A 14,529-nucleotide genomic window follows, 5' to 3' on the forward strand; every position below is an offset into this window, starting at 1 on the left:
GGCTCCAAAAGTGTGGCAAGCAATTTTCTACTTTTGCTTAAAAAAAAGAAAAAGTGTCAAGTTTGTTTGTTCCTTTCTCGGTCAACCTTTCCTATCACTTTCTTTAAATAAAGCTTGCACTAAGTTGCCTTTTCAAGTAAATATCAGGCTGATGTATATCACTATAAATATGGAACAGCTCTCTCACCACTGCATCAGCTGTCCTGGCAGTGTTTGTGGTAAGATATGGCAGTGTCAATCTCTCTCAAACAACTTGGCAGTGACTTGTTTGGCAGGGATGGCTTTCCCTACTAACTAGATGTAAGTCAATAAGTTGGATTTGCATTGGTCAACAAGAGTCACTTCCAAAGATACAAAGGTTTAGGACATACACACACCCATGAACATATGATACAGACTTGTGTAATAACACAACATTGCAAAGACAGTGTTTTAACAATGTTTGTTCAATAGGTTTAAAAAAGTATACGATGCTACTGCCAACGTTTATTGGTCCAGACCAAAAATAAATATTCAAGAGTTTATCAGGTGGAATGAGTTGCTTCACAGCAAGTTTTAGATGGTAGATTTTGCTGTCATCACTACTACTATTAAAGCAACTTCATTTTTTCCTCCTGATCTAACCTGTATCAACAAATGCAATATTATACAATGAGTGAAACATCTGAAAACTAATATATCACGCTTCTATAGTCTCCCAATACTTCTCAGTGGCAGTTTCGAGCAAAATATCTCTGACAAATTTAAAAATTTGTTCAACTTCTTATGCACATAACAGGCTATCATTGTAATGAACTCTCCCCAATTAATAGTACAATTATGTGACAAGCAGGCTTACTGATGTAATTTTACTATACACACAAAGCACATCAAAGTTCTTCCAGGATAGTATTAATGCCACAATATTTGTAAAGGCAGCCATAATAGAGAAAAGTCTTTTTTTTTTTTAAGCTACATGTGTGAAATACCACGGTGAATTTCTCCCAAATTACAGTGTGTATATATGTATATATATATATACATACCTACATAAATACATGCCTTACATTATAGCACTAACTTTTTTTTTTAGTTTTATACTAAAACTGATTAGCAAATCAAATTAATCACCTTACAAAGTATACAACACATGCAAAACCATTAGCCATTCAGCCCAACAACTAATCTTGAAATTTACATTAAACAGTTTTTTCATTCTGAGAGTAAACTGACAAATAAATATAATGCTATTATTCAAGGAGGTATACCACCAATGAAAATTTTAAGGTTAAAAATAAGTTTGTGAATAGTGCCAAACACAATCGGGGCATGTCTGCTGGAATCTGAAGCCTACCGTTCACAACCACACTATATTAACTGGCAGTGTTGGTCTTTGTGATGGCTCGGAAACTGTGTGCAGCAGCTGGTCCTGCCAACTGATGCAATCCAGGAAGAGACTCCCTGAAGCACAGCTAAGGTCTGAGGTAGCTGTCTTGCAGCAGTTAGTTGACACATTGGCATCATACTATAAAATGGGCCTGTGCTGTAAACAAAAGAAAGAAAATGATAGAATCCTAGCAAAAACAAAATTTAAAATATAGGCCATTTTAAATGAAAAACATAGCTTAATACAATAAGCAAAACACTGCAAATGGTCTATATCCAGAATAGCTATAAAACGTACAAGCTTTTGAGTAGCAATGAAAAAAAAAAAACAGGAAAGGATTATGACAGGAAAAATAAAAATAATTTTTATTTTCAGTACAAAATGATGACTCCATGTATTTATTTATATTAGGTAACAATTTATCATATTGTTAGCTTTGAGATGAAATCTTCATTATATATATATATATATATATAAAAAAAGGTAAAAAAATTTAGTGAAATATAGCACTTATACTACAACCAGTTTTACAAGTTAATTATTTATTTCATGTTCTCCATACATTTTTGATATTTACACTTACAGAGATAAAGAACAGCATGCTAATGATGGATAAATTAATCAGAATGAGCTATTATGAGAAAAGCACAATGTTATAGTTATGCTTATTCTTCAATATATTATAAACAAAACAGTTTATTTATCTAGTATATAGCCTTGCAGTAACCTCTATAATATAAGTTGCATTCAGAAAGTAGTAAACACTAATTTTTCTGATGTATCTGAAGGACATTTATACATGCAGTGTATAGATTTTCAGAGAAAGACACTCAACACAATTGTAATATAAATAAACTTTAATAAAATAAAATAATTCCTTAAATGTGCTTGCACTTTTGAAGCTGCATAAGGTTTAGAATGTCAACAGCTGGTAATGAGAATTTAGAAAATTAAATGAATGAATTAACAATGGCCCAAATCAAGAAACACCAACATGTATTAACTGTAAATGAAGGGATAGGAGGACTGACCATTCTGTCAGAAGCTGAGACTGTCCAGAATATGGGAGATTTTTAGAAATTATAAAGCAAAGAAGGTAAAATAGCAGGATGAAGGGATTAAAAATCACAGATTAATGGTCAGCTCCTATCATGTGGCTCTATAAGTTGCAGAAAGATTGGAGAAGCAGTTTGATGTCCTCCTAGTACAGGAGGCCTACACAGTGGGTGGTCTAGCAAAAAGGCTTTATGCTGACCGGTCATGGCTCCATTAAAGTCAGTCTTAAACAGCTTGGTGTGCTGAAGACAACACCTGGCTGTGTGGGGAGAGGGAAGACTGGACCCCACCTCCTGAAGACAGCAGCACATCAGACAGCAGCTCCTCCTCGAGACCAAACTTCCAGCCCTTGATCCACCTCATTCCCTAAATGCCAACAAGGAAACCATTCAATGCCTCCATACAATTTTGTACTGCTTTCTTCAAGGTGTAGAAGAAATCTGGTCTCTGCTCCCACTCCTGCAGTCCCAACAACTCCAGAGTAGACCACCTTTGCCTGAACCCTGTTTTGTGCTCCCAGGTGCTGAACCTCAACTTCATGCTAAGCTTCTGGGGTTGGATCTCTTGCAGACACCACTGTGCTGGCATGGGATTTCTCCTTGTGCCTGCACTCTCTTCTTTGGGGCAGATGTGCCATCCTCTGGCACTCACTCCTGTCTCTATCAAGTACTCTTGCTGTCTTTGAGCATTCTGTCTGATTTCCTACTGTCTGAGGGACCCTCCTTACGGTCCTCACTTTTTTCTAAACACTTTTTTCCCACTTCCAACTTCTTTTCCTGGTCGTCCCCCCCCTCCCCATAGGCAGAAAGGGTTCACCCCGACAGGCATCCCTCTACTAACCTGGCCCGACCCCTTGTGCCACAAACAGATGCTGGGATGCCCCTTCCTGGTGGGGGCCTTCCAGCAACTAAGTGGCCAGATAAACAACAACACTGTTCTCACAATACCTACACTACTCAAACTTTCATCTGGCCTTGGCAGTTTTTGCTCCTTCACATTGACACTTAGGCAGTTTTGTGGGAGACCATGGAACCACTAAGAGATACAAACTACTACTATGGCGTATAAAAATTTATCCGTTAAAGTATAGGATTACACTGCATGATCAAGGATGTCAGGCTGCAATAATTATATGTAATAAGAAATTTGTACATAATCAGTCGGACTCTAATATTTTCACATGGTGCATGTGGAGATAGTGCACGCAATGGGTAAGGCGTATTTAGTAAGTGTGTATTGTCATTTTAGAGATGAACCACCTTGAATATATAGATAGGGGCTCACATCTGGTGAGCATGGGCTTGGCACACCCAGGATCCTGAGCTGGATATCATCATTCTTCTCTTTCTTGATGATTCCCTTTTGACACTCTCTCTCTCTCTCTCTCTCTCTCTCTCTCTCTCTCTCTCTCTCTCTCTCTCTCAGGGTAACTCGGGAATTTTTTTTTTTTTTTTGGCTGGTGCAGCATAAGCCTCAGGCTTCCTTGCACCATATAGCTAATAATAATAATAATAATAATAATAATGCATGTGAAAGAGTGAGAAATCAACATGTTATTATAGGGATGGATACAAATACAAAATCAGCATTGTGGGGTAGTGAGGAGACAGATGGAAGAGGAGAGTTATTTGAAGAATGTTTTCTAGACAATAGGCTGGAAGTTATAAATAGATTAGATCAAATTAATGCCTTCTCATCCACATTAGAGAATTCTAATATTGATGTAACTGTCTCCACTCCATCCATAAGTGTTCAAATTCAGAACTGGCAAGTGGTGGATACTTGATCAACTAGCTACTATAGAGTAATTCTGTTTGAAGTACAGGATAATTTGGAAAGAGAGTTAGAAGTGGGTAATGGGGAAAGATTTGTGGTTTCCTCTGCTGACTGGGTAAAGTTTGTATTATCCATATAGAGTTAACTGAGGAAAATGAAGAAAGATGGAATTGCAGCTGGCATCTGAGAAGGTGCAGATGTTACAAGATGTAATTTATAAAGCATCTTGTATGTCAAAGAGAAGAAGTCGAAGGGCTTCTGTATCTTAGGGCAACAGTGAACTTACTGACTATAGGAAGAGTTATAAAAGCCAGAAGGAAGTACAGTGATCCAGAAAGATGTGATGGTGGAGATATTACTGAAATTTACAAGAAACAATATATGCAGGTTAAAAAGATACTAGCTGTACCATTTGTGAAAATTTTGCAATTGGTAGCAGAGTTTTTCTCTAGCTGTCGTAAAGAAATGTAGTCCGTGTTTTGTCATGAGCAGGTAAGCCAGTATGTGCCAAATCTCGTTCCTATTTTCGGATCTTTGCATTTGAAAATTATTTGCTGGGCTATATCTAATATATAATTGGCCGTAAGCCGGTGTTTCATGTTGGCCCGGAAATAAGGAAATGATAGAATGATGGATATCTGGGTCCATCTGTTTTTGGACTTTCTCCCAAAATCTGAAATGCGTAAGGCCCACAACTGGACAGCAGTTTCAGATCAAAAGAAACTGAAACAGCATTTCAGAACAATCTGAAGCAACAGTTTCAGATTGCTCCGAAAGAAACAAAAGAGAAAGCATTATTGTATTGCCTGAAATTTTCACGAAAATTTTTGGACAATTCATTGTCATCAAAGGACTTATGTAAGCAAGCATTTCGGTTGCTGGCAATGAAACTTTACCATTTTGATAACACGTAGAAAAATGATTCAACTTTTTCACACTTAAAATGTAATGATGAATATCTGGGATTGACAATGAACAGACCTTTCACTAAGAAAGCCAATACTGTGACATTAAATCTTTCGGATTCTTAAATGCATATTTCAGACTGATCCTGAATACATCTGCAGAAACACGAAAATGCGTTTCTCCTTTGCTGCAAGGTATGTTCAACACGACCAGTCAGGCAGTGGACACATCTTCTGCATTCTGGCCATGACATATTTCTTAAATCCTTAAATTACTTACCTTAAATAACCTCAAAACAAAAATCAAACTTGAAGTTGATAACGATAAAATGATGAGTTCTAAACATATTAAGCATAACGAATGGCAATGAGTGTATGAGCTTACATGTGCAACATGGGGACACATAGTGAGTGGTGCGAACAGTGCAATGGAATCCTAACGATTAGTTCTTTCTTTTAAGGTAGGCAGTGCTAGTAGAGAAAATTGGCCCGTTCTGTAAAATAAAGCTATTCGGAATTTTTATATTTTCCCACGTTTCTGCACACCTAGGAAGAAATATCTTCAATTTGAAACCAGATCGGTTAGGCCTATCATATGCAACGACTATAGCTAGCTGTACCCATTGCGAAAAATTCGCAACTGCTAACAGTTTTTTTATCTAGCTGTCCTATTATTATTTTTTCTGAACAAAGGACACCATTGTGCAAACATGCAAATTGTTAATCAGTTAAATAGTCAAAGTGCAAATTGTTAATCAGAAAAATGCCTTATCAACAAAGACAACTGTTTGTTTAACAGTTAACATCTTCCTGTGGCTCCATCTATGAAGTGAATGTTGAACTATTCTCATTTGTAGTACAAAACTGGCCCATTCCGTAAAATAAAACTATTCTGAATTTTAAAATTTTACCATCTTTCTGCACACCTAGGATGATATCTTAAATTTGAGACCACTTTCAGCCCCATCAATTAGGCCTATCATTCACGGTAACTGTCTAAAGAAAATGGCTTCCATATTAATATATAGATATGTGGGAAAGATTACAAACAAAAGACATGGTGAGACTGTTAAAATGGAGGGAAACTAATGTATGGAGTTTGCCTTTTACAACAGTGATGAATCAGTTGAAAGGGTACAAACATCAGGCTGACTGGATTTGGGGAAACCTGTGGGGAAGATATGACGAGAGCTATTGTTGAAGAGCTTTCAAGATGATGATTTAAATGATGAGAATGAACAAAAGGTTGTTGAGATTAGAAAATGATAATATATTAATGAAATGGAACAGAATTTCACTGTAAGTCAGTCCTCGTATAGCATGATAGTTGTGTTCCTAGAAACCCTCGTGCAATGCAAAATCGTGCAATATAAACAACAGGCCATATGGGAAAAATGGGGTTAGGTGCCGACCACCCAAGATTGAACACAATTTGTAACCAAAACATTACCAAACACAATAAATAATCGTAATAAAATACGTAAGTATTTTATTACAACTATTACGCAATAAAATATTGCTAATGCTTTTGCTTCTATCGTAAGCAAACTTGTTTTTTATTTGATTTTCGATCCAAACAGATGACAGCCGTTGCATCTCTTCCAATTCTTTGTGTCTTAATCTAATGGATTTTAATTACACTTTGAGTTGTTCCTGCTATGAAAGTTTTTTATTTTCTCTGCATTCTTTGTAATTCCCGGCGTTGCCTCATTTAGGTCTGTAACACGTGCAATATCACATGGTCTTTCATTTCGCTCAAAGCATTTCACAATTTCATATTTTTCTCTATCGACAGAGGCGGACTGGCCATAAGCCTTACCGGGGAAACCCCGGTGGGCCGGAGGCTGGTGTGATTTTGGCCATAAACCATAGTATGAAGTCACTATAAATTTTCCCGGGTAAGAATTTTTGACCCAGTCCGCCTCTGTTTATCGATATTGCTTTTCTTTTTCTCTGTGAATCTGCAGTGTCTTCACCAGGACGCTTCCTTTTCACACCTTTTAAGTATTTTACTCATTTTTAGGGAATAAAGCTCAATTATAAAACGAGGAGGCACGCTTGATACAACATAAACAAAGCTGCGCGCGTGTAGCAACTGAATAAACAACACCGTAAAGGCAGAAATACACTATTAACACCTCACATTTTACTAAAGCACATTTCTAGGGGTTACTACCATAAAACAATAATAACAATTTCCAGTTGCCTTTCTGCTAATGGAATCTGTTATAAACTGGTAGTAAACTCGATCTAATTGCATTTGCGATTATACCGATAGCTGGAATTGTGTTGGTTTTTACGATGGTGAAATATGTTTCTCCTCCACTGATATAAAAAACATAAATACATTTTCAGAATCTCCTCTTCATTCCTATCGTGTTGCATTCGACTGCCATTTCTTGTAAACACAAAGGCGAATCGTGCATGAGCGATTTCCGTTCGTGTTATATAAGATATCATTCCCCTATTTATAAATCGTGTATGATCAAATTCGTGTAATGTAAACACGTGTTATACGAGGACTGACTGTACTTGAATTAAAACAGGCTATTAAGAAGTTTAAGAATAAGAAGGCATCAGGAATGGGTGGAATAGTAATTGAGGTAGTTAAGAAGTTTGCTGATAAATGGCCCAAGATCCTATTGCAGCAGTTTGCATGAAGGAGTTTTTCCTGTTATTTGGAAACTGCTCAGGTAAACGTTTTATTAAAAAGTGAGGATAAGAATCTGCAAGAAGCAAGATCCTATATACCAGTGGCTTTGTTGCGGGTTATAGGGAATTTTTAGAAAGACTGATTAAGAACAGACATGATGAGAAGTAAGGAAGGATGAAGTTGGCATCAGAAAGTCAATATGGCTTTAAAGGGGACAGATTTACTGAGGATGTAATGTTTGATGTTATAAATAAAGTTCAGATGACTATGAAAAGTATGTTGCTGGGATTTTTATTGACTTTCAGGGTGTATTTGTTAATTTATGATGAAGTAATATGGCAAGATTGCTCAGGAAATAAGTATAAATTGTTGAGAAGCTTTTTTACAGGAAGGGCACAGTGCAAAATAGGTTTATGAGAATAGAAAAGAACATTACCAAGGAAGTACTACAAGGGTCCAACATTAGGTCCCTATGGATGGAATTATGTTTTATATGAATCGTTAAGTGAGACTTGGTGACCTGTTTGTATATGCAGATGATGTGCTGGTTTTGATATATGCTAATTCTATAATTCTAAAAGACCAAACCCTCCAGCATATGACAGGACGAGAAAAAAAAATGGCCCTCAGTCCCCAGCAGCTTTCACTCTCCCTCTTACGGCAGCGAGAGGATCAGAGTGGAAGCAGAGGGTGCTAAGAATGTCTGGGTACGACCAGGCTGCCATGCACGGAAACTGAACTTGGACTGTTATAACATAAGATCACTCATCGGTGAAGACAGGATATTAGAGCTGGAAAAGGAATTAGAAAATGTGAATTGGAATATCATCAGTTTAGCTGAAACAAGAAGAAGAAATGAATCACTTATAAGTTTATCAAGTGGAAATCTGCTGTACACCAATGGAAACAGTGAAAGGAGTGAAGGTGGAGTTGGGTTTCTGGTCCATAAAGATTTTAAAAACAACATTTTGGAATTCAAAAGTACATCACCAAGGGTGTCAAGACTTCTAATGCTCAGGATTTCTAAGAGGTACAAGCTAAATGTTATAATGATTTATGCACCAACATCGAGCCATGATGATGAAGAGGTTGAAGAAATGTACACCGAAATTGAGTCTTCTAGATGAGCAGAAAACCCACTACACTATTATTATGGGGGACTTCAATGCTAAGGTTGGAAAAAGGCAAAACAGTGCAGAAAGAAGAACTATAGAAAATTTTGGAATTGGTGAAAGAAATAAAAGAGGTGAAAGACTTGTGGAATTTGCAGAATCACAAGGACTGTCCATAATGAACACTTTTTTCAAGAAAAGGGTGAACAGAAAGTGGACATGGAAGAGTCCAAATGGATTAACAACTAATGAAATCGACTTCATCCTCACTAACAGAAGATACATTGTGAATGATGTTACCGTCCTGAATAACGTAAATGTTGGAAGTGATCATAGAATGGTAAGATGTACACTTGATATAGATGTAGGAAAGGAAAGGAAAAAACTGACTCGAGTAAATAATACAAAGGTCTTTGAGATAACAGAAGAGGAGAAAAGGCAGTATTTACTGGAACTTAAGAACAAGTTTGAGCTACTGCAGACTGCTCAGGACCAAGATATCGACGAGGAATATTACAACTTTCTGAAAGTGATAAAGCCCAAAAAACCTATAGGTAAAAAGAAATCCAAAGAAGAAAAAATTAGTCAAGAAACATTTGTCATGATGAACCGAAGACGACAAATGAAGAGGAAGAAAAACACTGACAGGGAAAAAACTGAGTATACTGAATTATGCAAAGCCATTAGAAAGAGACTCAGAGAGGACATAAGAAGATTTAACACAAGAAAAGTAGAACAAGCATTAAGGGAAAACAAAGGATTTAAATCAGCAGCCATGAGCAGTAATACAGAAAGACAAATGATACTGAAACTGAAGAATAGCGATGGTGTACTTATAAACAGCAGAGAAGGTATAATTCAAATAGCAGAAGACTACTATAGAGAATTATACAAGGAGCAGGGGAATGATGCCAGCAGTGGTGAAGATGGATTGCAAAGTAGCAACACATACGACATACCCAATATTCTTCCTGATGAGGTAGAACATGCATTGAAGAAAATGAAGAATCAGAAAGCCCCGGGGGAAGATGAAGTTACTGTAGACTTGTTAAAATTGGGAGGAAGAGACATAACACAAAAACTGGCAAGGCTCTTCACAAAGTGCATTAGAAAAGGTGTGACGCCTAAGCAGTGGAATAATGCAATCATAGTTTTGCTGCATAAGAAAGGAAATAAATCAGAAATTGGAAATTATAGACCAATTAACTTGTTATCCCACATCTACAAGTCGTTCACAAGGGTCATTACTAACAGATTAGAAAGAATACTTGATGAGAATCAACCGAAAGAGCAAGCTGGCTTTAGGACAGGATTCTCAACTATGGATCACCTTCATGTAATATCACAGCTAATGGAGAAAGCAAATGAATATAAAACACCATTATGACTGGCATTTGTGGATTATGAAAAGGCATTTGACTCCATACAGCATAAGGCAATGTTTCGGGCACTGGAAAGACAAGCCAGAGATACCCCATATATTATGATTTTGAAGAAAATATATGAAGAGTGCTACCTCCTTTATTAGACTAGACAAAGACAGTAGGAAATTTAAAATCGAGAAAGGAGTTCGACAAGGAGACACTATCTCCAAAGCTGTTTACTGCTGCCCTTGAGGAAGCTTTCAGAAGATTAGACTGGTCGCAGAAAGGAGTCAGTGTGAAAGGAGAGTACCCAAACCATTTACGATTTGCAGATGACATTGTGGTCATAAGCCACGATCCCAAAGAATTAGATGAAAATCTTAATCAGTTATACACAGTTAGTAAGGATTTTGGACTAAAGATGAATATGGCTAAAACAAAAGTAATGATGAACAAGTATGCCACAGAAAGGGAAATAATGACTGAAGGAGCAGTAATTGAAAAGGTGGAGTCATATACTTATCTGGGACAAGTTAGTAGCTGTAATAATGATAAATGGCTGGAAGTCAAGAGAAGAATAAATTTTGGATGGATAGCATTCAGGAAATATAGTCACATACTGAAGAGCAATATCCCAGTTTGTCTGAAACGTAAAATAATGAACCAATGTATACTCTCCACCATGGCTTATGGAAGTGAAACTTGGGCACTCACAAAAAGAATGGAAGAGAAGTTGAGAACTACACAGCGAAGAAAGGAACGAATTATATTGGGAATCAGACTGTTAGATAAGAAGAGAAACACATGGTTTAGGCAGCAAACTCAAGTAAAGGAGATTCTTATCAAAACTAAAGAACTAAAATGGTCTTGGGCAGGACACATAACTCGAAGACATGATGACAGATGGACTAAGAAAATAACAGAATGGTATCCAAGAGGAGCTAGAAGAAAACCTGGAAGACAAAGGCAGAGATGGATAGATGAAATTCATGAGTTTGTGGGTAGTAAATGGATGGCCAGTGCTCAAAACAGAAGGAACTGGAAAGTTGCTGGAGAGGCCTTCATCCTGCAGTGGATTGAAAATGGCTGATGATGATGATGAATTCTATATTAGAATTAGAAATGAAGGCAAGTGAGATATTGGGTAGGATAATAAACTGGACTAAAGGTCACAAGTTGATAATCTCTCCCACCAAAAATCTAAATGTATGATCACAAAAGGAAAACAGAGTTTGAGTCTGTGTCCGACTACAAGATCAGAAGGACTAGTTATTGGATATGCCCCTGAGGTTCAACATCCTGGCATGGTGTTTGATGAGAAGCTTAGCTTCCTGCCGCGTGAAGTATTTAAGGGAGAAAATAAAGATAGTTTATGCAAAGGAGAAGAGGATAGTAAGAAATGAATGGGAAATAAGAGAGAAGTCTTTGGACTTGTATAAGTGTATGTTTATCCCTATGATTACGTATGCATGTGGGGAATAGGGCTTGGGGACTTGTCATTCCATTGTCAGAAGACAAGTAATTGTGGCTCAGAGGTCTGCTCTGTTAGCTGTGACCCAAGATATCATTGGGCTGTGTCCAATGATACCTTGCAAGTGTTGGCTGGAAGAGAACCTGCTGACTTGGTGATATTGAATAGTGTTTACAATATGTAACAAAGCAAAATTACTCTAGAGATAATGGTTATAAGATCATATAGATTATGTGAGAGAAAGAATATAGTAAATTAAATTTAAAAGAGGAAAGAAAGAGGTTTAATCTAGAGTTTAAGATATGACAGGAACATTAGAGTGCGTCCAGGAAGGGCTGGGTTACATATATGATGATGCAGACATAGATACAATGTCTGCATCAGATACTAGCAGAGGGTGCAAAGCTGGCCGGACTTGGGCTTATATACAGCTATGATTGTAACGGGACATGGGTTGAGGGCCAGGCTTCAACAGTTTTACTCGATACAGGATCGGTGTTGTTCCTGTGGGAGAGTGGAGGATAGTGCGTATATTTTATTGCAGTGTGTGGATTAGTCACTGTAGAAGTGAGCTGTTCCAGCAGGTTGGAACTCTCTCAGCAGAAGGGTTATCAAGGCTAGGGAAAAGCTTTTGTGTGTTTGTACAATATATATACATAAGGTTTTTGAGATCGTGTGTAGATACGAAATATATGTATATAGTGTATATGTATAGTGATGTGGTTTTTAAGGTTTTAAATGTAAATAGCATATACAGTGAGAGAATATGTATATAGTAATATTTGTAAACAGGTAATTTATTTTGTAGTATGGTAGATGTTAATAGTTTTAGGAAGATATTAACTATAAATACTTGAGATGGAAGTATTATGAGATGTGTGAATATGATGCAAGATAGCAGAATCCTGCCTCTCCACAGCAGGGGCAGTAACTCCACCACAATACTTGATTTATCAGGTGGTGGTGGAGACTTAAGAGGATTTTAAATTGTGTTAATTTTAGTGTTGTTGAGCATCTGGCTTGAGGAATGCTTTTGAGAGAGCTTAAATAAGATAATGATTCCAAAAGGTACAATATTTCCAATTTCAGTTTTTTTTTTGAAAAAAAATGTATACATGTATATGAAAACACGCACGCAGTTTCCACTGCCCCACTTGTATGCAAAGTGCTTATTAACATTTTATTCATTAGTGAAACTGGCAAGTTTAATTTTTGTTCTCTTTTATCTTCTGATTTATCTAAATATCAGTTTTATTTCAGTTCTGATGTAGGTAAGGAAATTTTCTGAATTCATTTACAATTTATTTTCTGACATCTGCTCACTGACATATCAGCTAAATGTTTTGAGGCATAATTTCATTCGGTGAACCTATAAATTTCACTGAATTTCTTCCTGCAATTAGCAAGCAATGGACAGAAATTATTTTATAAAATTACAGTTAGAGTTGATGCAGAATGCTTTCTATATCATCCAAATATATATATATATATATATAAAAAAGTAAGGTTAGGTTAAGATATCCCCAAGTAATATCTGGGAGTAACTGTATGTGGATGGGAATTATCCTGCTGAAAACAGCATTTGGGATGGAGGGAAGAACTGCTAGTTTCAGAATGGCTTCAATCCTGTCTTGCCATCAATAATGAAAAGGTAAACAGGTATTGTAACTGATAGCTCTTCATTCTCTGATTCTGGGTGTTGGACTAGTATACCACTCCCTAATGCAGACCGGATTACCTCTGTCGCTGGTGCGTCTCCAGACAATGCATGTGAATGTCAGTGGATCCCAAATAAATACCATTCTTGACCCCAAATAGCTCTTCCCTTCCACCACTGCCAATGTTGGTGGAATGGCATCAGAGGCAGAAGCACAGTATCACTTCTCAGTTACCTACTAATCAAAATCCCTGACACAGGTGCAGAGAGAAATTGCATAGATAGTAACAGAGGCATGTGATGCAAGAAAGCAAAGCTTGTGTAGCATTAGCCAAAAAAAAAAAATTCACACAACCATTCCCTCTAAAAGTTTGTTCAGTTCCTCCTTGAATTTATTTAAGCTATCAATTTCCATGACAGATGGAAGTTTGTTCCAGCAATTAACCACCCACTGGCTAAAGGAAAATTTCCACACATCTATTCTACAGCTGTCTTTCCTCAATTTGAATTTATGACCCCTTATGTTCATAATCTGAGCAAGCGGAAGAATTCCATCAGAATTCAGCATGCTCAACCCATTCAAGGCGTTATACATCTCAATCAGATCACCTCGCAGGTGCCTAGTCTCCAGTTGCTGCAATTTGCAGAACTTAAGCCTGAACTACTTGGTAAGAGGAACCCTTCAACTCCCCCTCACCAATCTTGTTGTCCTCTGTACATGCTCAACCAAATCTACATCCTTCCTAAACTGAGGCCTCCAGAACTGTATGCAGTACTCAAGGCGTGGCCTGACCACTGCCTTATACAAAGGGATAATTACCTCCTTTTCCCTGCTAGCAAAATTCCTGTATATCATTGACAATACCCCATGACGTGTTCTGGCAGCCTGTCTGCATTGTTCAGGAAACTTCATATCTGACTGCACCATTACTCCCAGATATTTTTCATTTTCTACCACTCTAAGTGTAGTACCACACAGTTGGTACATTTTTCTAGGGTTACTTCTACCCATATGCAGTACTTTGTATTTGTCAATGTTAAACTTCAGTTGCCATTTTTCATCCCATCTGCCCAAATTTTCTAGATCCTGTTGCAGTAGCACACTGTCATTACTGTCATTAACAACCCTGCCAACCTTTGTATCATCTGCAAACTTCAACACTGAGCCT

General features: G+C 37.2%; 1 protein-coding gene across 1 annotated transcript in view; it reads right to left on the reverse strand.

Moving 5' to 3' along the window:
• Positions 1–1,322: 1,322 nt before the first annotated feature.
• gpp (DOT1 like histone lysine methyltransferase grappa) overlaps positions 1,323–14,529 on the reverse strand; it is a 241,475-nt gene continuing 228,268 nt past the window's right edge. The window contains exon 19 of the mRNA XM_090374787.1: positions 1,323–1,522. Coding sequence (XP_090230913.1) covers positions 1,500–1,522 — 23 coding nt within the window. The 3' untranslated portion in view covers positions 1,323–1,499. The remainder of the gene's footprint in view (positions 1,523–14,529) is intronic.

The sequence above is a fragment of the Mastigoproctus giganteus genome, chromosome 5, assembly GCF_048544385.1.
Source record: "Mastigoproctus giganteus isolate SK-2022 chromosome 5, ASM4854438v1, whole genome shotgun sequence".
Lineage (NCBI taxonomy): Eukaryota > Metazoa > Arthropoda > Arachnida > Uropygi > Thelyphonidae > Mastigoproctus > Mastigoproctus giganteus.